Source organism: Falco punctatus (assembly GCF_963210335.1).
Source record: "Falco punctatus genome assembly, chromosome: 6".
Classification (NCBI taxonomy): Eukaryota; Metazoa; Chordata; class Aves; order Falconiformes; family Falconidae; genus Falco; species Falco punctatus.
Window position 1 is genome coordinate 39,948,691 of NC_137585.1, and position 25,288 is coordinate 39,973,978.

At 35.2% G+C, this 25,288-nt stretch overlaps 1 protein-coding gene and 1 long non-coding RNA gene across 8 annotated transcripts in view; one reads left to right on the plus strand and one right to left on the minus strand.

The window, feature by feature from the left end:
- Positions 1 to 25,288, minus strand: part of LOC308066250 — a 600,281-nt gene that overhangs the window by 191,384 nt on the left and 383,609 nt on the right. The window lies entirely within an intron of this gene.
- The window catches only part of METTL25 (methyltransferase like 25), a gene marked incomplete at its 5' end in the record, with an annotated part of 64,741 nt that overhangs the window by 16,906 nt on the left and 22,547 nt on the right, over positions 1 to 25,288 (plus strand). For all 7 annotated transcript variants that reach the window (XM_080393269.1, XM_080393272.1, XM_080393271.1 and 4 more), the window contains 3 exons: positions 1,774 to 2,403; positions 5,292 to 5,436; positions 24,512 to 24,606. In XM_080393269.1, coding sequence (XP_080249395.1) covers positions 1,774 to 2,403; positions 5,292 to 5,436; positions 24,512 to 24,606 — 870 coding nt within the window. The remainder of the gene's footprint in view (positions 1 to 1,773; positions 2,404 to 5,291; positions 5,437 to 24,511; positions 24,607 to 25,288) is intronic.

The window sequence follows — 25,288 nt, forward strand, 5'->3', positions numbered from 1 at the left end:
ACAGCAGCTTGTCTTTACAGACTAGAGGTCACACATAGGAGTCAGGAATAATTATTCTAATAATTATAATTCTAATTAATAATTATTCTAATAATTATACCTAACTATTCACACCGACTGACTCTTGTGTCCAGATGCTGCCTTTCACAGAAACAATTTAAAACCTTGTAGAAGTGGAGGTGTGCGTATTCTGCATAATAGTAGTATCTGTTACATAAAATAGTGGGTAAAATTATTCCTTGAACACTTTTCTTTCCTTCACTTCTAAATAGTCTAGGAGAATATTGGTGATAAATGTGAGAAATGACATTTTCAAAAAGTATCCTTAGATTATATCAATTCTATTTCACTAAATCCACTCCTGTACTGATTTCATTCAAGAAATTTGAGCATACCTAGATGGCAAATATGCAACAATATCACATGACAAGTGCAGATGAGAAAGCCACATGCAGTCTAGGTAAACAACTTTTACCTAGTAGTGTGTATTCCTCACTGCTTTACGTAGTCTTTAGTGACATTGGTTCATTTTTTTTCTTTCTAATTCCATGGCTGTACAAATCTTTAAATTTCTTAGAACAAGGAATAAATCTTTTTCATTTCAGTAAGAGTATTGCTGTACTGAATTTTCCTACTTGCTGAAAGACTATGCAGTTGAGTTTAAAATGGATCCACATAGTTTATGCTCCTATTTGGACTTTACAATATCAGTGTAAGTTTTCTTATGAATCTGTACAGACCAGCAACACATAGATGTTCTTGAATCAAACACTTTCAGGAACATCTACAAAGTCATTATATCTGATCAATATAATTTTTAGTAGATACCTGAACAGAAGTGAAAGTTATCATTCTCTTCCCTTAGAGTAATGTCACTCTGCCTATTCTTGCAAAATTTTCTGTTATATATTTATTACAAATTAAAAACCCACATGATACAAAGCTGTGGTTATGTACTTAAAGGTCTTAGGTTACCCTTGCTTCTGCTACTACTCTGTATAGTGTTTTCCTTTCTGTGCTGTATCAGTCACTGAACTAGCACATGCTATCAACTATGAGACAAACTAAACTATCAGCTAAAGTTACCCTTTCTATTCACTCCTTCCTCCAGAACAGGCAGTGGAAAGCACAGGGGTCCCTTTGTTTCATTACACAAGCATCGTCATGTTAATCAAAGCTGTATGGATCATTTCCACAGAATGGGAAAGCAATATAAATAAGTGTTCTGACTTAAAAGCAGGTATCAATATCACCTGTCTTTAGGTCACATCTGAAGTGATTAATTTAGGCACCGAATCTGAAGATGCTTATTTCTGTACACCTAGTGGTAGTAGGCTCCTCGGTATGGGAGTTAGGTGCCTAAAGCTAAATACTGTGAACACTTTCTTTGCTACCTGTATATCCTAAGCCAGGTCAGCAAGGGCGGGGAGTGTTGTTGATGGTTTATGGTTATTTCCTTTAGCAGAAGGAAGTTCTGTGTCAAAAAATATGTTGTGAAGTCTCTCCCAGAAGAGTCAGGACTTATGTGCATTGCATAAGCATTGTGATGGCTGTTTTCTGGAGCAAATCAATTAAGACTTAATTCTGTGTTTTAAAGTAAGAAGGTGGACCAACAAAGCAAAAGAACTAAGTGTATTAGGAGGGATGATACTGATAAGGTAGCTATTAAATCCATGCTTAAATTTTTAGAGAATTGTTTTTCATTTAATTGAAGCGTGTCTTGTTGCTCATTAATAGAGTAAATTTTATTTTCTTTTTTTCCCCATTATCTAGGTGATTGATATAGGCTCTGGAAAAGGCTACCTGAGTTCATTTTTGTCCATGCAATATAACTTAAAAGTTTATGGAATTGACTCTTCAAACAGCAACACTGATGGTGCTCATGAAAGGAACAGAAAATTGAAGAAACACTGGAGAGCGTATCAGAGTCGAGGACGAGAAAACCTCAAAAGCCAGAGGTTGGAAAAAGCAAATGACAGGCCAGCGGAAAGTGAAATTAAATGTAAAGCAATCAATGAACAGCCCTTAAATGATTACAGTAGTCTTCAAAGTCAGGACCAAATGACTATCCAAGATTTAGTTCCTTGTGGTTTCACAGAAATAGCTACATCTGAAACCAGCAAACAAACTGAAGTTGATATGGTGGCTCAGACACAATCTGATGAGAGCAAACTTTCTGAAGAGGTTCTTGCTATTCTAAATTTTCTGCCTGCTGATGCTGTAGAAGTTTTTTCTTCATCTCAGTGTAACTATGGGGAACTCTGTGAAGAGGAAAAGGCACAAAGAAAGATGGCATCTCTCAAGGCTAAAGCGAGCAAGTCAAGTGAATCAAACCTGTATTTTCCAGTGACCTCTTGCATCACTGCAGAAACAGAACTCAGTGACATCATAACAGATCTGGAGGTTATATTACTAATACTTGAAGTAGTTTGTCTGTTGTCTTTATATTGCTATTTCCATACATGCATAATGCTTACTTAGTGCACATCGAGTGCTGTCAGTGATGTAAAAGAATATTCTAGCTCAGTAATGTTTTTCAGCCAGTTAGCAGAAGTATGTCTAGCAGATACTGATTCTTTTTATATTTTAATGTATGAGTTGGGATTATTTTGAATATGTAAAGCAGCATATTATATATAGAGAGAATATATATTATATTTTTATAATGTATATATAAATATAATATATTTAAAATATAAATTTTAGAATTTATAGGGTAGGTACTAATCAGTTGTCAAAGGTAACAGCTTACATATTAGCACATTTGGATGTTTTACAAGTGTGGTTATAGATAACAACTAATTATTATGAAAAGAGTTCTATTTACCAGGTAGAGGGATGTGTTAAGCACTGGAATTTCAATTTTCCTGAAATGTCTTATTTTTAAAGTTTTATATTTTTGCAATTTCATTTAAACTTTGACAGCATAGGATAATATATTGTGTATAGTACTCAACATAAAGAGTTTGTAAAGAGCCCTATTTGCAAATAATGTTTTTATATTTTGACTTTTCAGAGTTACTTTAAGTTTTCTTAGTAATTTACCAGCTGGCAGGGATTGTGTCTACACAAACAAACCCAAATTCAGCTGCCCAAATACAGTGACAGAAGTCTTGAAGCTGTATGGCTGTTAATTCCTATGCCTGAACTAATGTACATTGATTGGGTAGATACATTCAGCCTTTTACGGAAAGATAAAAACTTGTCTGCATTCAGTAGTAACTGAACAATTATATTCAAGGGTATAATTCATCTCTGATGCAAGACCATAGGTTTGGGCTAATGGCCCCGTAACTTGAGGTAATGAATCCTACTGAATATCTGACAATATGTGGAGCAAGCTCATTTCTATCTGTGAAAGACAGCCTGAGCAGCAGGGTTTGTTTATGAAGCATATGCCTTTACATTTGTGTAGTTGGATTCTGTATTCTCTTAGCATGTAATTTGTATGGTGTAAAAGGTGGAAGAAATGCTCTATCACTGCCTTTTTTATTAAAAAAAAAGCTTCAGAAAAGGTAAAAGCTTCATTGTATTAAAAAATAGTAATAACCAAACTGCACATTATGTGTATGTGTGATATTATAAAACTTTAAAATGTACTATCATTTACATGTTTTAAAAGTACTTTGAGAGTTTTTAGAAATAGTTTTACAAATATTTACAATTTTTATTGTAACCATAAATTGATTATTTTTTTTCTGAAATGTGGGACAAATGTGTAAAGTTAGTATTTACTGATTTATGTCCTAAGGTCTGAATTTAATCAGCTGATGAAATATGGGTATAGGGTTGCATGTTTGTATATAGCCCAGGACTAATACTGAGATATGAAATTTTGGTACACTTAAGCCAATGATCCAAAAAGTACTTTCTGTTACACCCAGGCAACCTCACTGAAGTCAATGATGGTCCAAAAGTGTACCTGACACAGATGGACTGCCCTTGGATTTTTCAGAAGTTTTGAGCACTGTAATATGTTTCCTCTGTCTTGCGTGTGGTAGCCATCTACCACTAGCCTTCTCCTCAAAGAATCTCTCAAACTTTTTCTGTCCTGGGGTTTAAATGCTGCCCTTGGAAGTGCACATCTTCCCTTAGCTTCCATACTTTTCCAAACTGGAAAAAAGGCTTTGTGGAATGGTGAGCTGAAGCTGACTGATAGGAAAAAAGTCTTCAAAAATTAAGCTGGACTGAAACTAAACTTTTGCTACTTAAGTTTTGGATCTTTAGACAAGGAGAGGGCAAGCACAGAGAAGCAGCACAAAGTGGAAGGTGAGAAGGGAGACAGGAAGAATTAAAAGAGGAAAGGGGACGTTTTACTGTTTTGCATGTACATATACTATATAGTACACATGGGTGAGAAAATCAGATATGAAGCAGCAAAAATAGATGTGCTTATAAAGTCAGAATGATTATAGAAAGGTATCCCAGTTGCATGTCTCTGAGCTAATTTCTTGTTGATAACCCTGTTAATGAATAAGGCTGAAATTCAAAGTCACACTATGTTTACCATGTAGATTCCAACTAATAATGCCAGAAGGAAATATATTGTTGTGAATGGTGAGAAGAGGGATAATTTGGATGGAGAAATAGAGAGAAAAGGGACATTGAGGAAAAAGTAAAGCAGGAAATAGAATGCACAGAACAAAAGAGTATCTGAAGCTGAAGTTCTGACCTTGTCCTGTGGAATAAAATGCCCATTTGTTGTTGAATAGTAGTAGGCACACTGCAAAACCGTGGCAGTGCTACAGTTTTGGAAATAACAAAGCCTGCTCTTCACATTATAGCTGTCATTAGGAAGTGGGTTTGATTTCAGCAATTTAAAGTAGCAGAAGTGCTATAGGTCAGTCCAGCCAGACTTACAGCTGCAAATCTAAAGAAAAGGAAGTAGCAGTGGTAGTAATAATGAAAACAGGAAAGCTAGGAAAGGCAAGAGAAAATACCCCATGTTCTCTTCCAGGCAGGTAAATGAGTTGCTATTCATAGTCTTGAACTTCTGCTTCCTTAGGGCCAGTGAAGGTGGAGTGCAGAGATGCACAGTTTCCTCCCTGAATAAAGCGATGAGCAGTCCCTCCACAGAGGGAAAGCACCACTTTCTCTTAGCACTGAAGAGCTTTTATTATATTGAGAAATTCTAGAGTGGAACAGCAGGAGTCCTCATGGAGTTGTGTATTTAAACCTTACAGCTCCATAACCATTTGCAGCATGTCTGAGTTCTGGTGTTCGTTGTTATTTTTGCTCTTTCAGTTGAAGAGAAAGATGTTTTATTGTTGCTTTTTTTTCCTTTTTCTTAGGACTGTGTGATGGTGGGTCTACATACATGTGGTGATCTTGCTGCAAATACTCTACGAATTTTTACTGCCAAGCCTGAAATCAAAGCAGTTTGCAGTGTAGGCTGCTGCTACCATCTATTGTCAGAACAGTTTGAAAACCAAGAAGGTAATTCTTCTGAGCTTAACTTGTGGCTGCCAGCTTGCATGTTGAGAGTATATCTTTTCATTAATAACCTCCTTGTGTTTGTTCCTTTCCAGTGGCTTATTTAGTACTGATTTTGATTACGTTATGTGGGTCATTCACTTCTGGAAGTCCTGTAGCTTTCCTATTATGCCAATATTCCTAATATTCTTACTGAAATTAGGGACATTAATGTAGAATGTTTTTATGTAGTTATGAATACAGCTGGTTTTCTGCCTTTACTTCACTTGTAAAATGTGGAGGCTTTTTTGTTCCAATATGTTTTCATCCTTTTGAAATATTTTGCACCAGATTTTGCTCTTGGCTGTCTGCATGCAACATCCATTTATGCTGAGTTGTACATATACAACTATGGGCAGAATTAAGTCCTTGTAATGTAAGTTGTTACTCAAAAAAACATTCATCTGAGTGCTGTGCTGTGGGCCATAATGTTTAGAACATTATGGAACAGTATGTATATAACAGGTTTTCTATAGGCAAATTTTCCTTCATATGTGGTTTTTTTAGTTTTTATAAAAAGTTGATATCTTTACTTGAAAGGTAAATTCTGCATAATGAAAAACATTAAGTAGCTGAATTTACTGAGACAAGTGCTATGTAGCTGAGCTGTCTAGATGCTGTCTGCCAAAGTCCTAGAATCTGATCATTGTATCAACCAAATTTGAGAGAGGAGTGGACTGGCAAAGTTTATTTCAGCTCTTTCAGGGAACTTTATGGACAGAAAGGCAGGTGGAACCCAGCTGCTGTTCTTTAACAGTTTGGCTGCTCATGCAGCTAAGGCACAGCTCCAGACTGACCATGACACATGCTAGCTCTTTCTTGCTTTAATGATCTTTTCATGTTGTTTTTATCTTCCTCTGGAACAATTTCAAGAGTTTTTGCTGTAGATTAGTTTCAGTTATTTTGCAATAGTTCAGGTTGCCTGAAAAAAACAAAGAGAAAGAAAATACAATAAAAATTTCTTGAGTTATAGAAATGCAATTAGTAAAAAAGATACAATTCTTATTACAACAGATTTTTAAAAAAAAAAATTTAAGCTTTTCAGGCATTTGTCATTAAGTTTGTGTGTCTGAAAAATTTCGTTTTTTCTTATTTTTGCAAAAAGGACACGACTTCCTGTTCTAGCTGTAGGATTATTTTTTCCAGACCAGTGCATAAGGTTTTACTAAATTGTTGTTATTCACACACCACCAAAGGATCAGGTATGGTAACATATTCTGAGTTCCAGCAAACATGTACATGCATGGTGGTAAGAGATACTGCAGTTTCATAGCAGTATGGAAATGAAGCCAAACTGCAAGAATTTCTAGCAGTTTGATTTTTCTCAGCTTGAAGGCTAAAAATTATTCTCAAAGAAGAACCTTTAAGCAGAACAAAAGGAAATGACAATATTCTTTTTTGGGGAAAGAACACATAAGTAGTTCCAGTGATGCTCAAAAAATTGATTTATTTTTTTTTACTATTACTATGAGGGTATATATTCTAAAATCAATCGTGCTGTTGTATTCCCCTGGAAGACTGATCTACTTTATGGCTTCTTCATAAGAGCGCAAGGACCAACAATATCTAAAAGCTAAAATTTCTTTAAAGGGAAAAGGGGAAAGAATTAGGACCACAGCTTGTGTCTGCACTTCCTATGCATGGATTTCAACCTAACAAAGCATTCTAGAGGATGCTAGAGCACTCTGTAACTAAACAAATGGTATGGCTCCAACAATTCCATTGTACAAGAAGTAAACTAATTCTTGCAGCTGTCTGAGGCAAATGAATTTTGGTACTGCTTCCAAAATGGGCCAAATCATAGAATCATGATGAAATATTTTAATTTTAAAGTGCCTTCTGAAGGTCATCTGGTTGAGATCACGGTGCAGGGCAGGGCTAGCTTACAGCAAATTGTTCTGGGCCATGTCCAGTGATGTTTTGAATATCCCCAAGGCCAGCGATTCAGCAGCCCATTCCAATGTTTGCCTTCAACAGGAAATTTTTTCTCACATATCCATTCAGAATTTGCAGCTCTTGTGCATTATCTATTGTTTTTTCATTGTGCACCTCCAAGAGCCTGGCTTAATCTTTTCTGTTCCTTTTCCTTTAGGTGAAGACAGCAGTTAGATCTCTCCTTGACCTTCTTTGCAGCCCTGTAGTCCTCTTGCAATCACTGAACTCATTCCATTAAGTCAGCGTGGTGGGCTAGAGAGCCCAAAGAAGCACTTTAGGTACTCTTACTCTTACAAGTGCTAAAAACAAGGAATAATCACGTCCCTTAACCTGCAGGCTTCAGTTAAGCTTCAGAATCCTATCCGTTTTCTACCCACCTTAGAGTCCTTCTGTCTGAGTCATATCGTTCCAATTTGTCTGTATAGATACTAAGGAAACCTTGCTGAAAGCCTTGCTAAAGTCGAGGTAAACTATTACTGTGCTCTCCCCTAGTTCATGAAGTCAGTCACTGCATCACAGAAGTCAATACAGTTTGTTAGTCCCTGGTAAATTCTCAGTCTCCTTCTTGCTCTTCATGGGCCTGGGCATGGTTTCCAGGAAAATGTTGCTCCAGAAACTTATTGAGAACTGAGGTTAGACTGAAGATGGGTGTGTTGTTTGCCTTTTTCCTGTCATCAGGAGCTTCTCTTGGTGGAGGTGACCTTTCAAAGGTGATAAGAGTGTGGCTTTTGTGTGACATCAGCCAGTTGCCTCAGCTTCCTGAAATGCGTGCTATCTGTCCACATGCATGTGTGTATTTCCAGCTTGCTTGTGTGCTCCAAGCCAATATAATCTCTACTGTAGGTAGTCCTTCACTTGCTCAGGCTCTGACACTAAACTCAAGGAAGCTAGTGGCTAATCTAGGCATCAAGCAGAGATTGCAGAGACCTGTAGAAACCTTACATGGAAAGACTACTTTGAGTATTAGGATACAGACTTAGAGCTAGATCTCTGTGGTGATGTATAGGAGATCTTCCTAAGCAGCAGGGAGAACTGGGCAGAATTTGCTGCAACGCAGGAAATCTTTCATCTGTTTAAAATCAGTCCAGTAAGCAAGGGCTTGCCTGCAAGGATGCAGTGGGAAGTTCTTTTATAAAGGATTTTATACTTATTTTCTTGACTTAGTAACTTCAAGGCTCTGAAGTTTTTAGAAATGTTTTAATTTCTTTTTTTTTTTTTTTCATTGCTCTATTTTATTTATTTTTTTCCCCAGTTTAAAAGCTTTTTTATTTTCTTGATGTGCGTACCTTTAAGGACAAGGTTGAGGCAAGTCCATCTCAAAGCTCTTTCCCCCATTTGCCATCTTTGCTACTTTAATGTAAATGCAGATCGTTGTTCTCATAAGCCTAGTTGAAGCAGATGTGGCAACTCACAAAAAAAGCTGCTGTGGCCTGATGGTTGTCATAATGTGAGATGGCCAGGCTGTGTGTTCGGCAGTTAAGTTTTAGATCAGTGTTTTTTGAGGCCAGTGAAAATCTGCTTTTTCACTTCATATTAACTGGAATTAGGTGATATTCAGGGGAAGAAATTTTACCTGTTTTGATGCTTAATGTAGTGTTGCTAAGCCTGAGGTGGTGAGTTGAGAAAATAACAAAATGTTACTGTGCTGGTTTTGGCAGGCTATTGAATTGCCTTGGTCATCGCAGTTTGGGTTTTTTTGTCTCCGACTTGCTAACTACAGAGAATAATGCCTTAACATTTCTCATATATTCTAAAAATAGTAAGATATTGCAAGATTGCCTGATTCAGTTTGCCATTGGACCTGCTGTGAATGCTGATTTCTGATGAAAGTAGGTGCCAGTAGTCACGGTCTCGCATATTGCAATCAGTATACATTGTCTATGTGTCTATAAATAACCTAAATTCATCTGGAATTTTTTGTCATGGGACCACATTTCCAGTTATGCTGGGAATAACTTTGAACTCTTAAGATCACAAAAGCCTTTGTTTTGATTTTTAGTAACTACAACAACCAAGAAGTGCTGTGTAATGTCAGTTTTCTTTTCAATTAAAAAAAGTTTAAGCCAGTAACTTTTAGCACCTGTCTTTAAATTTCAGTGCTGTTTTAAGCAGTACCAAATACTAAATTTCAGTTAGTAAGGAATATTATGACAGATCTTGAAAAATTCTAAGTAGTTTGACTTTGACTTCCTCTAATGAGAATTGACTGTTTATACAGAGATTCTTCTATGGATAAAACGCACTTAGCCATTAGTATAATTGATTCCTTTGGGGTTTTTCTTTACTGTTACTGCATCAAATAGTCAATTACATCAGAGTAGTAAGGATTTCACTGTTTATTACAGACTTTTTACATGAAGCTATTTACATAATGAGCCATTATGGCAGATTTTCTGGAAAAAAATAGTTTGCTAATGATTTTTAGGTTAAAACAAACCCTGTGCCTTTGTTGAGGAGCTATTCTTAGGATTTTGGGGAGCCTTTTTATCTTACATTCAGCTAATACATTTCTGGGGCAATGTAACAGCTGGACTATGATTATCCCTTAACAGATGGTAACTGCAAGTGTAAGATATTTCCAAAAGACTTGACTTCCCTTAAGAAGGTTTTGATGTGTTTCTGTATTCTAATTCTCTTCCTTCCATCCTCCATACAGCTAAACACATCAGTACTAGTCTAGGAGCCAGTGAAATTCTTCAATATGATATCCTCTGCTTTGAGGAAAAAACATTGCTATCACTAAGGAGCTACTTATGTATAAGTAGTTGTATAGGTTGTTTCAGTGATAGCTGTCGTATAGAAACCCTTTTTGAGGTTAGCTTGAGTACTACAAATCATGAACTCCAGCTTCTTTAAGGATTTCCAGTGTCAGGGCACTGCTCGAGGAAGAAGATACATGCTGAGTGGAGGAGTTCTAGAGACATCCTGGAAGCTGTGGAGAACAGCTTCTCAATAAGGCACTCTGAAAGAAGTCAGCAAACCTTTTGCACAAGAGTAAGAGCCTTGGACTCTCAAGCTACATAAATTTAAACTTTGGCTACATTTGTTAAGTTCTAACTTTCAGAAGCTAGAGAACATAATTAAGGGAATCAAAAGAGATGCAAAACAGTAAAAATTCACATATAGAATTTTATCAGATTTGTGGAAACCGAAAAGGCTTTGAATAAAGTGGAATCAGCTGACAAAAACTTCAAAACTGGATTTTCTAAATGATTCCTTACACGAACATAATGGCTTCATATCACTCTGTTTCACTGAAATAAGGAAAGATTAGTCAGTGTTTTAGAAGCATTAGAGTACAGATGATTTATGTGTTGCCTAAGTATATTTTCGAAGATATTCCACAGCCAATGTCTTAAAATAGCTATCACTGATACCATGGCAACACAGGAAAACACTTCCAAGCAAAAGATCAAAAAGCTTGATTTCCTTTCCAAGGCATCTTTAGATATTGCTACATAGGGCACAGTTCCATGAATTTGTGACAGAGCTAACTAGTCACTAAAACCCAGATGTTTTCTATCAAAATTTATCCTGAAAAAAATACGAAACTTGAGAAGAATATTAACTAGGTAAGTTTTACAGATGTTAAATGACAGTTTAAGTTATTGAAGTATTTTTCGTTAATAAATGCAGCAAAAATATATTAAAACCTGAAACTATATTAAGTTTATAATTTTGTGTTTATGGACACAGTAACATATTATAATTGAGAAAGCCAAGGTTTCTATAATGCACAGTAACTAAAGCATATCTTAGATTTGGGGTTTGAAAATTATTTTGATTTATTTCCCGAAATGGAGGAAAATTTTTCTTCCCCCCTGCCCTCTGCTCCCCCTGGCAAAATCCTGTTTAGTGATGGAATTTTTAAGAAAAATAAAAACTCAAGGTGAAGTCTTTAGTCAAGGAAGATTTAGTCTTTCCCATGAAGAAAAAAGGCAGTTTAAGTAGTTCCTCTCCTTTGTTTGGAGTCCTACCAATAGACTGAGATACTATGAAGTCATGGAAGATAGATGCTGTGGAAGACCTGAAATGAGTTGGGTTATTTGTGTTTCAGTACTGCCTTCACTGAGTCTGGCAGTGTATACAAAGATACAAAGTAGGCTGTGCATGAAGGATTTTGATGAGGATAATGAAGATTACTTTCCACTGAAAAATGTCAGCTGAAGGAAAAATGACATTTAATTCCATTTAATTATGATCTCAGAAGATTCTGTCAAGAATTTTATATCAGTATTTGGAATTACTTATTCATCTTAAATGATCTTCACTCAAGAATAATTCTGTCTTTTTCCTAGTACTGAAAAGTACATGCAAGACTTTGCTATCACTTTTTAATATGAATCCTTTAGGATTCCAGAATCACTAAAGATAAATAATTGTCCCTTGGTTATGATCCAGGCTTAACATTTGTGAATACAGATTTGCTGTATTTTCATTAATATTAATGAAGAAACGAAAGTTTAGTGACATAATTTCTGTTTTATTTCTGTGATTGAAACAGTTCATCTAAGTTGGATTAAATCTACGGAGATGGTCCCAACTTTAAAATAAGCATCAAACTTTCATCATATTCATGATGTTATATTAGAAATGTCTTTAGCTGATTTATTCAAGGTACTTGAATACCTGAAATTGCTGAGAGTTTTGCAGACTTCTGTCTCCACTTCTACAGGTAATTAATATCTATAATTCTTCATTTTGCTATTAAAGTATGATTACATATGTTAATGAATTAGCTTGCTTTCACACCATCTACTACGTTGTTAGACCTAAGAATATAGTTTTAAAATCTGTATTACTTATATCACGTTGTCAGGCCTTTTCTTTTAAATATGTAGCATCAGTATATGAAAGAAGATTAATATATTTTTATATAAAATAATATTTTGATAACAAAGTAGAATGAAGCTGCAAAATAAACATGCAGCCTGGCTTCAGTATCCGTAACAGAGATATGGAAATCATGCAATCCGTTAACAAAAAGGTTCCTCTATTTCATTATCTGTCTTCCATAGAGGTCAATAGCAGGCATACAGAGAAGAGTATAAAACCATAGGGAGTACATACCAATACTTCCCCCAAATATTCTCTTTGCTTCCAGCGTGTTTTGGCTCATGAACTTCTTGGAACAAAGTGATATATTTGCATTAAATAACCCTTGATGGATTTTTATTCCTTGAATCCTTCAGATTGCTTTTGAACATACGTAAACTTTTAGTATCTATATCATGCTACAGTAAGGAATCAACTGCATGTTTTATGAAGAAGCATTTCCTTTTAATTGTCTTAATGCTGCTTTACTGCATGGAGTTCTTTTATGCCCCTTAATTTCTGGTTTAAAAGCCAGTATACTTCTGTCCCAATTTATTTTCTCCAGCCCATTCATGATTTTGCAGATTTTTCATTCCCCTTTTATCTGTTCTACAGCTTTATTTTTTTTTAATTACTTAGTCCTGTTATTAAAATGTTCCTTTACTTAGGACTATTCTGTGTCTGTTCTCTGAACCTTTTTGGGTGGTGTTGTTTATTATCTGAGGTGAGAAAAACAAATCCAAACACAGAATTCAAGATTCAGGTGCAGCATGGATTTATATGGTAGCATAATAGTGTTTTCTGGTGGGTTTTTTTCTTAATAATTTTAATGGCTTTCTTTTTACTTGTCTAAGTACTGGGATGATCTTTTCATCAAACTGGCAGTTCAAAGCCATTCATTGTATATTTACAGGTACCATTTCCCCCAATTTGAATCACTTTCATCTAGCTTCAATTTTGTATGCCAATTCATCTCTAATTTTTATTAGAAGTGGCTTTAATTTTTATTACCCTTAGTATCATCAGCAAATTTTGTCCTACGCTTCATTAACTTTTTCAGGTCATTTGTGAATTTGATCAACAACCTGTTCCAGCACAAGTCTCTTTAAGCCTCTGCTGGTGATCTCTGTCCTCTGTGAAAAATGGTATTTTATTCCCATCCTTTGTTTCTGTCAATTACTTACCCATAGGAATACTTTTTATCTTGTTCTGTGCTTTGATAGTTTCCCTAATGGTCTTGGTGGATGCCATTTGGAAACCCACTCTGTCTTTCTTGTCTAAGCGTTACTTGAAGCCTTCAAAAAAAAATCCAATATGTTTGTGAGATACAACTTCCCTTAAAAAACTCACGTTGACTTGTCCCAAACATGTTATATTTGCTTATATATCAAATGACTCTATTCTTTAAAATATTTTCATATAAATGTGAGGCTTCCTGTTTGGAAGCTCCCTGGACCTTCCTTTGAACTCTTCTTAAGCATTAATGGTACATTACCTGCTTTTCAGATCTTTAGAACCGAAGAGTTATAATCAAGAAGTTGCACACTGCAGTTTGGCAATTTGAACCTGATTTTAGGTTTTGGATGAACGCCATGTGGCCTTGGCAATTTTTTGCTGTTTACAACGTCTGTTTTTCTATAACTTCTAGGCATCCTTCAATTTTAGGTATTTCATCTGATGAGTTTCTTTTATGAAACAGGACTGTGGCTTTAGAACTCCATTTAGCTTTCCTTCCATGCTTTGTCTCCTCGAGCAATCCTTTATAGCTTTATCACAATGATAGTCCTATAACTACTATCTATTTATAAGCAATACTGTAGACACTGAGATATCTGCAAGAGGTCAAAGAGATTTGAGATTAAAGAAAAATTGAGGTCTATGCAAATTATTATCAAAAAACATTCAGAATTATTTTTACTTTTATAAACATTGAAAGAAAAACATTTTGTTTGCCTGTGCCAGTTACACTATGGATCTAAGAAAGTTATCTGTTAATAACCTTTTTTCTTCTGTCACCATGCAGAACACAGTTGAGAAAGCTTGTGCTTTCTCAAGGAGGAATAATGTATATAAATACCTTAACATTTTCATGCTCTGGAATGGAGTCACAATGTTAGAATGTAATTAAAATTACATAGCTGAAAGAAAAGAGTCAGGTTTGGTTTTTTTATAATGACTATTATTGAGATCAAGTGCAAAAAGGCTAATTATCCTGAGAGCAGAAGGATTACTAAAGCTATAAATCCTTGGTAAACAAGATTAATCACCTGTTTGGATGGTAGTATTTATAACATTGTGGATGCATAATGTCAGTGTATATTTTCTGCTGGTGTGAACAAGGTAATTCCTTCCCTGACTTCTGTAAGAATAGAGTCTGTGCATAGTGACAGCCTTTGTTTGTCAAGAGCAGAGAGCTTATGGTATGTGAACTAATGCCTGTTTCTCCAGCAGTTATTAAGGACTCTAAAATGAATCCTCTGGAAACAAAATATCATGAAGATGATGAACTACATATGTTCAATATACCACTTATTTCAGTAACATCTATAGGAATGTAATAATAGTATTCTGAAAAAAAACTATCAGACAATTGTCTATTTACCTTTTTTGAAACAGAAAAAGATGGATTTTTTCAACATAAAATCTCTTAAATTCTGCATTTTATACCGAACTAGGCAAATAAACACATTGTCTTATTTGACAAGGCAGAACAAATAGAAAACTGAAATAAGACAGAAAAAAGTTTGCTTTTGAAAGTACAAGCCATTTTCAAATACAGAACTTCAGAGAACTTTGTCCATCTTGAAATACAGTTTCTGCAAAGTTATTTGATATGTCTTCCAGTTTTAGTGAAGATTACTGATTTTTTATACACCTTAGGATACTGCCTTTTTACACGTCTTTGTAGCATAATGTCGATGTAAATACACAATTGTGCATGTTCGAATCCTTCAGTCTATAGCATCTAAGTAGGCTATACAATTCGTAGTATTTGAATTACTTCAGCAGGGTTCCTTTTAAGCATAATATTCTGCACTGAGTATTGCAATTTCAAGGCCTCGGTGAGAAAAATCTAATGTCTGGTGTGACCTTTGAGTGTTAATTCCAACTTGGACGTTACAGCGTTTGTTGTGCAGAAGACTTGTGATGTATTATAATAATGGTAATCCACTCCTACAGTTCTTACATGGGCACATCTCGTGTTTGTTACAGAAGACTTATTTCCACTAAGATAATACATAAATTTGGCAGTTAATGATGACTGGGATGAGGAGAATTAGAAGTAGATGGTAAAAAATATACTTCTGTTAATGTTACTGGTTACATTAAAAGATATATAAGGATAGCTACAGACTGTGCCTGTGCATATATTATATCTCTTTCTCCTACTTTGCAAATGGGATTTGTCTGATTTAGGATATCAGTTCTTTTGCTTTTTTAAATTTGTGTCAGGCATTGCTACCTGAGTGCTATGAGAGATGTCCGGTAGTATGAGAAAGTGGTAATTGGCTTCAGTGGGAGTTTTCTCTAAGTGAAAAAGGTAGACGAGTCTAGTGTCTAAAACAGACTTTGCCAGTGTTGAAATTCATCTCCCTTTTGTTTGGAGTTTATTAAAGGCAACTGCAGGATATTCCATTGTCTAGTTTGAGAAAATAGATTTTTATACATAAGAAGTTGAGAAAAATATTCGATCACAGTATAAAGAATTTAAATGTAAATTCTTTAGCTTATACATTTTTAGGGCAGTTTATGGATTCTGTATCCTGTAATTTCATTTTATTTTTGTGCTAAAAAGACTTTATAAATTTACCATGTTTACCAGTAAATATGAGATTCTTTCCAGGTAATTTAACTTAAAAATTAGGGGTTGTTTTCCCTTCCAGTTGATACAGTTGTAATCAGCACTTATATTAAAAATTTTACATTTTAACTGATTAAATAAATTATTTTAAAAGTTAAATTTTTGAGTAGCAGAATATAGTGTTCTTTTTAGTCGTAAATATTTTGGTTTGTGCATTTTGAAAAATTACTACTGTCTCTTGAATCATCATATAAATGGAAATGGCATCATATTTAATACACTATATATCTAAATCAAAGGCCATGTTTATTTCTTATTCACTGGGTGTTTGAAATGGAGTTTCATGTTTCCGTGTTGATTTTTAGTATAACTAGTGCTAAGTTCCTAGAATTAAGCAATAGGTCTAAAAAGCAATATTTTAAGATAGTGTTAGCAAAGAACTTACTCTAATTTCCTGTCACAGCTACTACTCTCAACTTCTACAGCAATTCCTGGGTCCGCTGGTAGTACTAGCATGAACTCTGTTTTCTCTGGGGAGACCAGGCCGCTTCTTCACTGAGCCAGTTCTGAGCCTTAGCTCTTTGTCTCCATCCTCGCGCTGGTTCTGTGATCTGCCTAGATTAGGAGGCATGCAGGGCCTTTCAAGAAGTAACAAGTCAGGAAGGATGGGGGTCCCTCCCTACCTTGCTGTGGCCCATGCTGAGATGCCAGTACCGACACAAAGCTGTCGGTAACCATTTGATCATCTTGTACTTGGTGTTGCCCTTCAAGTTTTCCTTTAGTTTTCAGTAATGTATTTCTGTTATTAATCATGTGTTACTGTGTTCAGCGTAATAGATGCGAATATCCCTCTCTCTACAAAGAACGTTTTAGTATGAATATTTTTAAAGAATCTGATTCATTAAAAAAACGAAGAACATAAAGGAACAGTGTGGCCAGCAGGACAAGGGCAGTGATTGTCCCCCTGTACTTGGCACTGGTGAGGCTGCACCTCAAATACTGTGTTCAGTTTTGGGGCCCCTCGCAGCAAGACAGACACTGAGGTGCTGGAGAGTGTCCAGAGAAGGGCAACGGAGCTGGTGAAGGGTCTGGAGCAAAAGTTCTGTGAAGAGCAGTTGAGGGAACTGGGGTTGTTTAGTCTGGAGAGCAGGAGGCTCAGGGGGGACCTTACCGCTCTCTACAACTGTCTGAAAGGAGGTTGTAGGCAGGTGGGGGTTGGTCTGTTCTCCCAAGTAACAAGAGACAGGACAAGAGGAAACGGCCTCAAGTTGTGCCAGGGGAGGTTTAGATTGGATATTAGGAAAAATTTCTTCACTGAAAGGGTTATTAAGCACTGGAACAGGCTGCCCAGGGAAGTGGTTGAGTCACCATCCCTGAAGGTATTTAAAAGGCTTGTAGATATGGTGCTTAGGGACATGTGCTTGGCAGTGCTAGGTTAACGAACGGTTGGACTCGATGACCTTAAAGGTCCTTTCCAACTTAAATGACTCTGTGATTCTATGATGAATCTGAAATAAAAAAAAAATCGAAGAGAGGAAAGGAAATGAATTTACATTTTTTAATGCCATTTACAGTTCTCACATGCCCTGCTTCTCACACACACACCCCCACCCTTTAGTTTTACATTTCTAGGCGTGCTGGCTATATTCCTTGGAAGAAGGAAGGCTCTAGTTAGACAGAAGGGAGATCCTCCCAACACTTACTAGATCACAGCTTTTTATATGGGTAAAGATGCATTTTAGACATTTACTGTACACTCTTAAAGATACATTGATTTTCTAACAACTTCAAATACTAAAATAGGAATGATGGGACAGAGAATAAATAGGAACAAGGGGAAAGGGAGTAATTTAGTCCTGTCTATTACAGCTTTTTTCTTTAATCTGGCCATCAATATGCCAGGAACTACCCAAGCAAGGACATGATTCCTATGGTTATCTGTCAAGTGTTGCTTTTTGAAGTAGATAGCTGAAGAGCAGATCTGAGTGCCCGCCTTGCGGATTCAGGCCTGTACAGGTTTAGGTGCTGTGTCACGTTACCCTTATCCACTTGTCTTTGGCGAGAATCCCAAATCATTGTGGGGCAACTGGTATATGATTAATACAGTGATTTTTCAATGTGCTTGGCAGTCCTTGCACAAGTACCTCACACTAACAGCTGTACCTGATCTTCAGTTGTGGCTTTTTTGTACAATTTGCTCTCTTATTATTTTTGCCTTGAGTATTCTCTAACTGCTCAGGAGTGGTTTAAAATGGAGCCTTCACATAGTCTTGCATTTCTTTTACTTATTTCTTTTTCTTTCACTGTCACATAAGGAAATCATAGACACTGAAGTGCACTGGATGTGAAGTGCAAAAAGGCAACTGAAGTTAATTAAAATTAATTGGAAGTTAATTGAAGTTAAGTGTCTGAACTCCAGGTTTCTCATCCTTTGAAACTGAGAAAATGGGAGGGGGAAAAAAAAAAAAAACCAAAACCAGACAAACCAAAAAAACCAACCCAACCCAAAAAAACCCAACCCAATAAAACCTTTGAAAGCTGTGGGAATTACCATCTTAAATACCTAAACCATACACTGAAGTAGAGAGGCAAATTGAGGAATTATACTTTATAACTGTAGTGGAATCTGGAAACTGGGGGGTACAGACTGGGAGGATGGACAAAGTTGAGACCCTAAGACATCAGGAAGGAATCGGCTGAGATACATGTTAATATCAAAATAATAGCAAATGAGTAGGAGATATGACTTTTAATGTAGTAAAAAAAAAAAAAAAGATAATATAGAAAGGAAATTTAAGTTCTCTTAAGAATACTTCTACACTGAGTGATTATATTGCTACCTGGAACGTGGTCTGATACTGATCACACTTCATAAATAAATGTAGAGGTAGGTGTTTTTATCTAATGGAGTTTTTAAGTTGTAAGAGACAAAGATATGTTTAAGCTTTTAGCATTGACAAGATTATATTGCAATGACAACTCATCGAATGGTATTCTTAGGAACTACTGATAATGCTTACAGCATTTTGAAATACATTCCAAATTTTTAAACATTTTTATATTATCATTTCAAATCATTAATATATTTCTGTATTAAAGCAAACAACAAAAAATGATAGGTGAAGTTCAGTACAGAAACTGATTTCAGTCTTAATGGCAATTTTTAAAGGAAGTTGTAAGATACCTGCCACTAAAAACTACCATGTGAGTGGTTTCTTACAGCACTAGCTGTGGGTGTACTGTCAGCATAACTCTACTAAGTTAGAATAAGCTTTTTTTCTCTTGAAGTTATGTTCTCACACTGAAAAAATCAAGAGTCTGGTGTTTCACAACATTTCAATAATAAATTGCCTAAGATAAAGTTTAGGAATGAAATAAGCAATGTTTGTTTTTTGAAGGAGAATGTGATTTCTTAAACAAAATACAGTGAGAAGAGGAGGAACTTCAGCCTGTGCACTAAAAGGATATTTCTGCCTTCTCTTTGCCACATGCTATTTACAATCTGATGACCTTTATTACTAGAAAATAAGTATCTTCTATTGTTGTTATGTATATACTAGAAAATCTTAAAATCTTAAAAATAGAATAGAAAGATAAATTGCATTTCAAGAAAGTCAGAATCCTCTATTTTGTAGTACTTTGCCATTTTTCATAACTTATTTGTGTTACTTTTTTTTTTTAAAGAGCAGATTAAGAATTTCAAAACAAATGTTATAGTCATTTATACTGTACCACAGAAGTGAAACAAATCCCTGATTTCATTTTTCTTCTTTTTCATAAATTAGCCATTAACCATTGGGATAGGCATTGTTTCATGACAAAATTTGGATTGTTTCTGCCAGGATGAATTTAACAAATAGTGTTCAATATATTATTTCAATAAAACTATCTCTTCCAGGAGGTAAAGCAGAAAACTTAAATTGTATTATTGGGAACTGCAGTTCATAACAGTTGGGAGTTGCAAGAAAGTAAAAAGATGAGAAGCATAAATGCAAATATGTTTTCATGAAATGTTAGCAAAGGAAGATAAACCAGAAGCTGCAAGACCACGTGGAACCCTAGTTAAGCTTATTTGTCTAGTAAGAATAAAACCTGTCAATCCTGTTGTTTCATAGAAACTGTATAGTGCTGTAAAGCTGTGCAAAGTGAATTTTAAATGTTGACACACTGGTAACTGTAGTATCTTACTTAGAGATGAAGAACTATGGAAGACCTAATATTAACAATAGTGGAGAGCTTGTCCTGTTCTCTTGAACTTCCTTGGAAACCTCTGTGCACATACAGAAGGATTAGCTAGTAAAATCCTTTCATCTTACTTCTACTGCCAGATATTTTTTCTGTAACTACCAAAAAAAGGAAACATAAATAGAAAACATTCAGTGTTCTATACTTTGAAAATCCTGTTTCCTAATGGCACTTAACTGTTTTGTTAGTTAAACAACTCTTAAAAAAAATTTCTTTGAAATGCCGCTGAGCCAGTAAGAGTCTTAATGCATCTGTGAATAGGACAGTAACAACAATAAGGCTCGCCTGAAGCTTTTCTCCGTATCCAGTCAGAATTGAATCACAATGAGAGAATTTGTACTTGGTCTAATTATAAATATGTATTTGCTGTAATTTATACTTTTTTTACTACTCAGTATAATGTTTTCCGTGTACCAAATGTCCGTATGTATTGCCATTTTTTTCATTTGGAAGTTGAACAGAGAGGGAAAAAAATCCTATACAAACAAAGTTCAAAGTCGTACCAGTGCTCCAAATGGTATATGCCACTACTATTGCGGTGTTAAAAAAATTACACAAAATGGAAATCCAATCCCTCTACAGAACTTAAGAGCAATTCACTGAAGGTCTTACAAAAAGGTCTAAATAAATAGAGGACAGGAAATAACACATGACTTCCAGGACTAAGGTAAGAATTAAGAATTTAATTCTGTCAAAATACTAAAACCAATAGTAGTATTGGGTTCCCAGAAGTGGAAAGGTAATCTGACATACGAAAATTTAGTCTTGTTCAGTTGATGATAAAGTATGAGACACTACATTTTACTTAAATTTAAACTTTTTGACCAATGTAGACCTGAAGCTTTGTATTCTTTGCTAGACAGTGTTGAGTGAAAAATTCTATGAATAGTTTTCAGTTGTGGATGGCTTCTGGATGTATTTGCACTTGTTTCCCAAAATGTTAATCTCCTCCACAGGATTTCAAGTATGTAATAAACCAAAAACAGATTCTTCATGTTCTCTTCAAAGGGTATAACATTTCTGCCTGTTAGAAGTGTGTGAGAAATTAGCTGCTGAAGAGTTAATCATGAGACATCTGTGTGGTCTTATGAAGAGTCAGTAAATCCATTGAAGGATTGCTTAACCTATGAGGATATTTAAGAAGATTGTCCCACCTGTTTTTCAAAATCCATAAAGTTCCTTTGTTTTTCAAAAGAGATGAAAAAATTGTAATGGTAATAGGTGGTGAAAATTTGGAAAGTTCCTATTAAAATACTTTTCAAGGAGAGGGGGAGTTATGGCTACCAGAAAAATGTTCTTTACTATCAAAAAAGAATGGTAAGAACAGGATTAGTGTATGTGTGTGTATATTTTATATATATATATATATATATATAAAATATTTATTTTTTTTAAGCAACTCTTCCATGAAACTATGAATGTTACTAAATTGAGTCAGAGAGAAATAATAGGAATTTGTGCCTTGGCTAATGGCTGGAATTGTTCTTTTCTGTTTTAGTCAGCATTATATATTTTTGTGTAATCTGCACTTTGTCTTACCCTGCTGTGTGTAACTGGGTGCTTTGGATGAGAATGTTTTCTTCTACCAGATGTATCAAATTTATGGGGACAGCAAGTATCCTCAAGCTACCTTAATCAGTGTTTTATGTGTAGGTTTTCCAAAGAACCATCCTGTTTCACAAAGCTGAACTAGGGTGGAACTTTGCATGTTGTTCATGCTACTGCTTTAACATTATCCTATGTTCTCTTCCTCTGTGATTCACATTAAAATTATAGTTTGGTTTATAGATTTGTTCTAGAATGTAACAGAATATTTTTTCCAGTGATTTATTTTGGTGCAATATTGGTAGCAATTTGTTTTATTAAATGTGTAATAAAGTCTTTTTAAGAAGTTAGCTTAGTGGTAAAGTCATAATTTTTTAATTGATAGGTTCTAGGATTATATCCTATCATAGCTTCAGTTCAGCTCATCAAATGATTTCCTGGAATTCCCCTTTTTGTTTACTTTTTGTGGAAGGAATTCTGTCTGATTGACTCCTCTGTGCTGAATATGCGCTGTTGAACACTTGAACTGTTTGCTGTGACACCTTCCATAGAATACCCCTACTTAAAATGTTGCTTGAATGGTTTTGGAGATTTATACAGTTTAAAACAGCTGCTGTATTGTCAGATAGAAGCACAATATGGTAATTAGTGAGCTATATAATATTAAGTATATCTGAAAATAGTTGCAGATATTAAAAGAAATTCCAGATATTTAAAATGTAGCTGATAAATATATGAACTTTTTAGCAATATATTAATTCGGTTTTGTTTGCTTTTTTTTTTTTAATTAGCAGTGTGCTTGAGAGTGGCCTGAATGTGGAAAAATAAGTAGAATTCAAGACAATATTGTAGATATGTGGTCAACTTTGGATATACACAAAAAAATCTAAGTTATTTTCCCTCTCTTTTTCTCCTACTTTAGTTTCAGTAATTTAAATGAAGATGGTGCTTTGTCTGATTACCTTTTTCACAGGTGTCATAAAATCTTCGGAATTATGCATGAGTACAGTGCACTAATATTGAGATTGTAGCTCAGCAGGTAGCAACTTTAACTTGCATGGATGATTAGTTTGCCTAGAGGACAGGGTGTAAAGTAGAAGGGATTACTTGAAAAGATAAATTATTTAATCTTTCTAATTCAGTTTGAAAAGTTTTATTTTGAAATAATGTAACACAGGTATTGGAAAGACTTATAAGTGTGTGAATCATACAGTGGAACCATGGCAGTCACTCTTTCCTTTGCAAAAAATATATGTAGTAAGTTCTTGTTACCATCCCTGCAGTGTGAATACTAAGGTTTATTCCATGTACTTAATAATTAGACTTGAAGTTAATTAATGTTTTATAGCTTGTCATGAGGAACTTACAAATTCTTAGTACGTGGCTAGTGCTGAAATGAGTTGCAGTCTGTTTTGTCAAATTTCATCTTTATATCTAAAGGAATTTCCTTTCTCCTTTTGCTGATTATCCAGAATTAAAAACCTATTTAAAAAATCATGGTCCTAAAACCAGTATTCATCCCCTAAGAGCATCTGACATTTCTAAGGCTAAAAGGAGAGCAGAGTGTGAGGCTGCATGTAGAAGATTACCTGCTTGCTGTTACTCTCTAGAGATCAGCAAAGACTGGAGACTACTGCTAGAAAACCAGTGGTTTTTCCTGTGGGAAGGACGGTCATCTTTATAGTTAGATTCCTATTTCCCTTTTTCTTTGCTTAACTTTCATGAAATGAATTTTGCTTACATGTATGTATCTCAGACTGTTGGTAAATTTGAAGAGTTGTATTTCTGCTGTCCTTTTTTTAACCCTGTTACATGATTTATCTTTAAGTATGCGCCAGTCATCTTTCTATGCTAAAAAAGCCAGGATCCTAGCCAATTTGGGGTTTTGTTTTTTACAGAAAGTAGTAATTCTTATTCAGCATTCTAAAATATCAGCTGATAAATGTGCTAATGAAAGTTCGAAACATTGTAGAGTTTGTCTACACTTAAAAATGGGTATTGTGAACATCTAGAAAGTAATCTCTGTACTTCAGTTTTCCCACATTTGCATTAGTTTTGAACATGAGGAATTGCATTGTTATTCAAAATATAAATGATACTGAAACAAACTGAGCACAGATTGTGATGCAAATGCTTCTCTGTGTTTTTGAAGAAACAACAAGAGCCTTTGCAGCTGCTCTTTTCTGGAAAACAAACATTCTGCCTCGCAGCAAAGCGTGGGCCTTCAGAACTGAAATAAACAAATACATATTGTTCTGTGTGATGCCTAAAAGCTGTTTATGATAAAAGAAGAACCCAGTGAGAAGAGATACTGAAGTCCTGCTACACTGAATGACTTCCCAGCTTACAGCTTGTGACTCATGGGATGGGATGGGGTGCCATGAGTATTTGCAAAATCTTATCTTGTCCCTTGGCACTTTTTTTTGTGTGGATTTTTGTAAAAGACACTCACTTAAAATCATTTTGGAAAATGTGAAATTATCAGAAATCCAGCATAAACCAAAAACATCTGTTATGGGGAAAATACATGTTTTATAGCATGACCATGAGTTTTGGTACTGGACTAGGACAGTTAAGTGTTTTTGTTACCATTACCTACTGTTCATCTTGCTCAATACATTGTTTATTCTGAAAGTAGGAGAAAAATAGCCTATGAAAGCTGTGATTTTTGGGATATTTTTCCCCTCTGTTTTGCAGAATGCCCCGATGAAGTGTGGGGATTTCCCATGTGTCAGTACTTGAAGGAGGAGGGCTGGTGCTGTGGTCGCAATGCTAGAATGTCAGCATGCTTGGTATGATTCACCTTCTTTTCTTTTTCCTGCTGAGAGCTTTATCCAGATGTTATAGGTTTCATTGTTTTTGGCTTCTAATCTTAAAGCCATGACTTTAATCCAAGACTTTACAGAATAACATCATTAATGTTGTAAGCATGATGAATTATATATGAAAAAAATAGTAGTGACCTTCCAGCTTTATATATTTTATACCTGCTGAAGGCATGAAAAAATGAGCATTGACAGAAATGTATTTTAAGAGTGGACAGAAAGGCCAAACCTTTGTTGAAACAAAAACCTCAGGGTAATAGTTCCCGGCCAAGGACTTAGAGGGGAACAAGGTAACTGTAGAAGGATTGCAATCAGTAACTCCCCCAATGCCTTCATGATTCATAATATTGAATGTTCTGACTGTTTAATACCTAAACAAACCTGCCTATTCCAAAAACTAGAAGAGCTGTAAAATCTATATGGCTTAAGAGACTAGAAACATCTTTTTAACATTGCACCAAGAGATTAAGTGCTTTTAAAGACCTAACATCAAGACAGGACAACGAACTGTTGTCCAATTCAAAAAAAAACCCACATAGATACTGAAAATTTCAACCAGTTTTTCAGTCAGAAGACCACTATCCCTTTCCTCTATTAATTTTTAATTTCTGATACCAAGATGAATCACATCAGGTTCTGGCTAACCTCT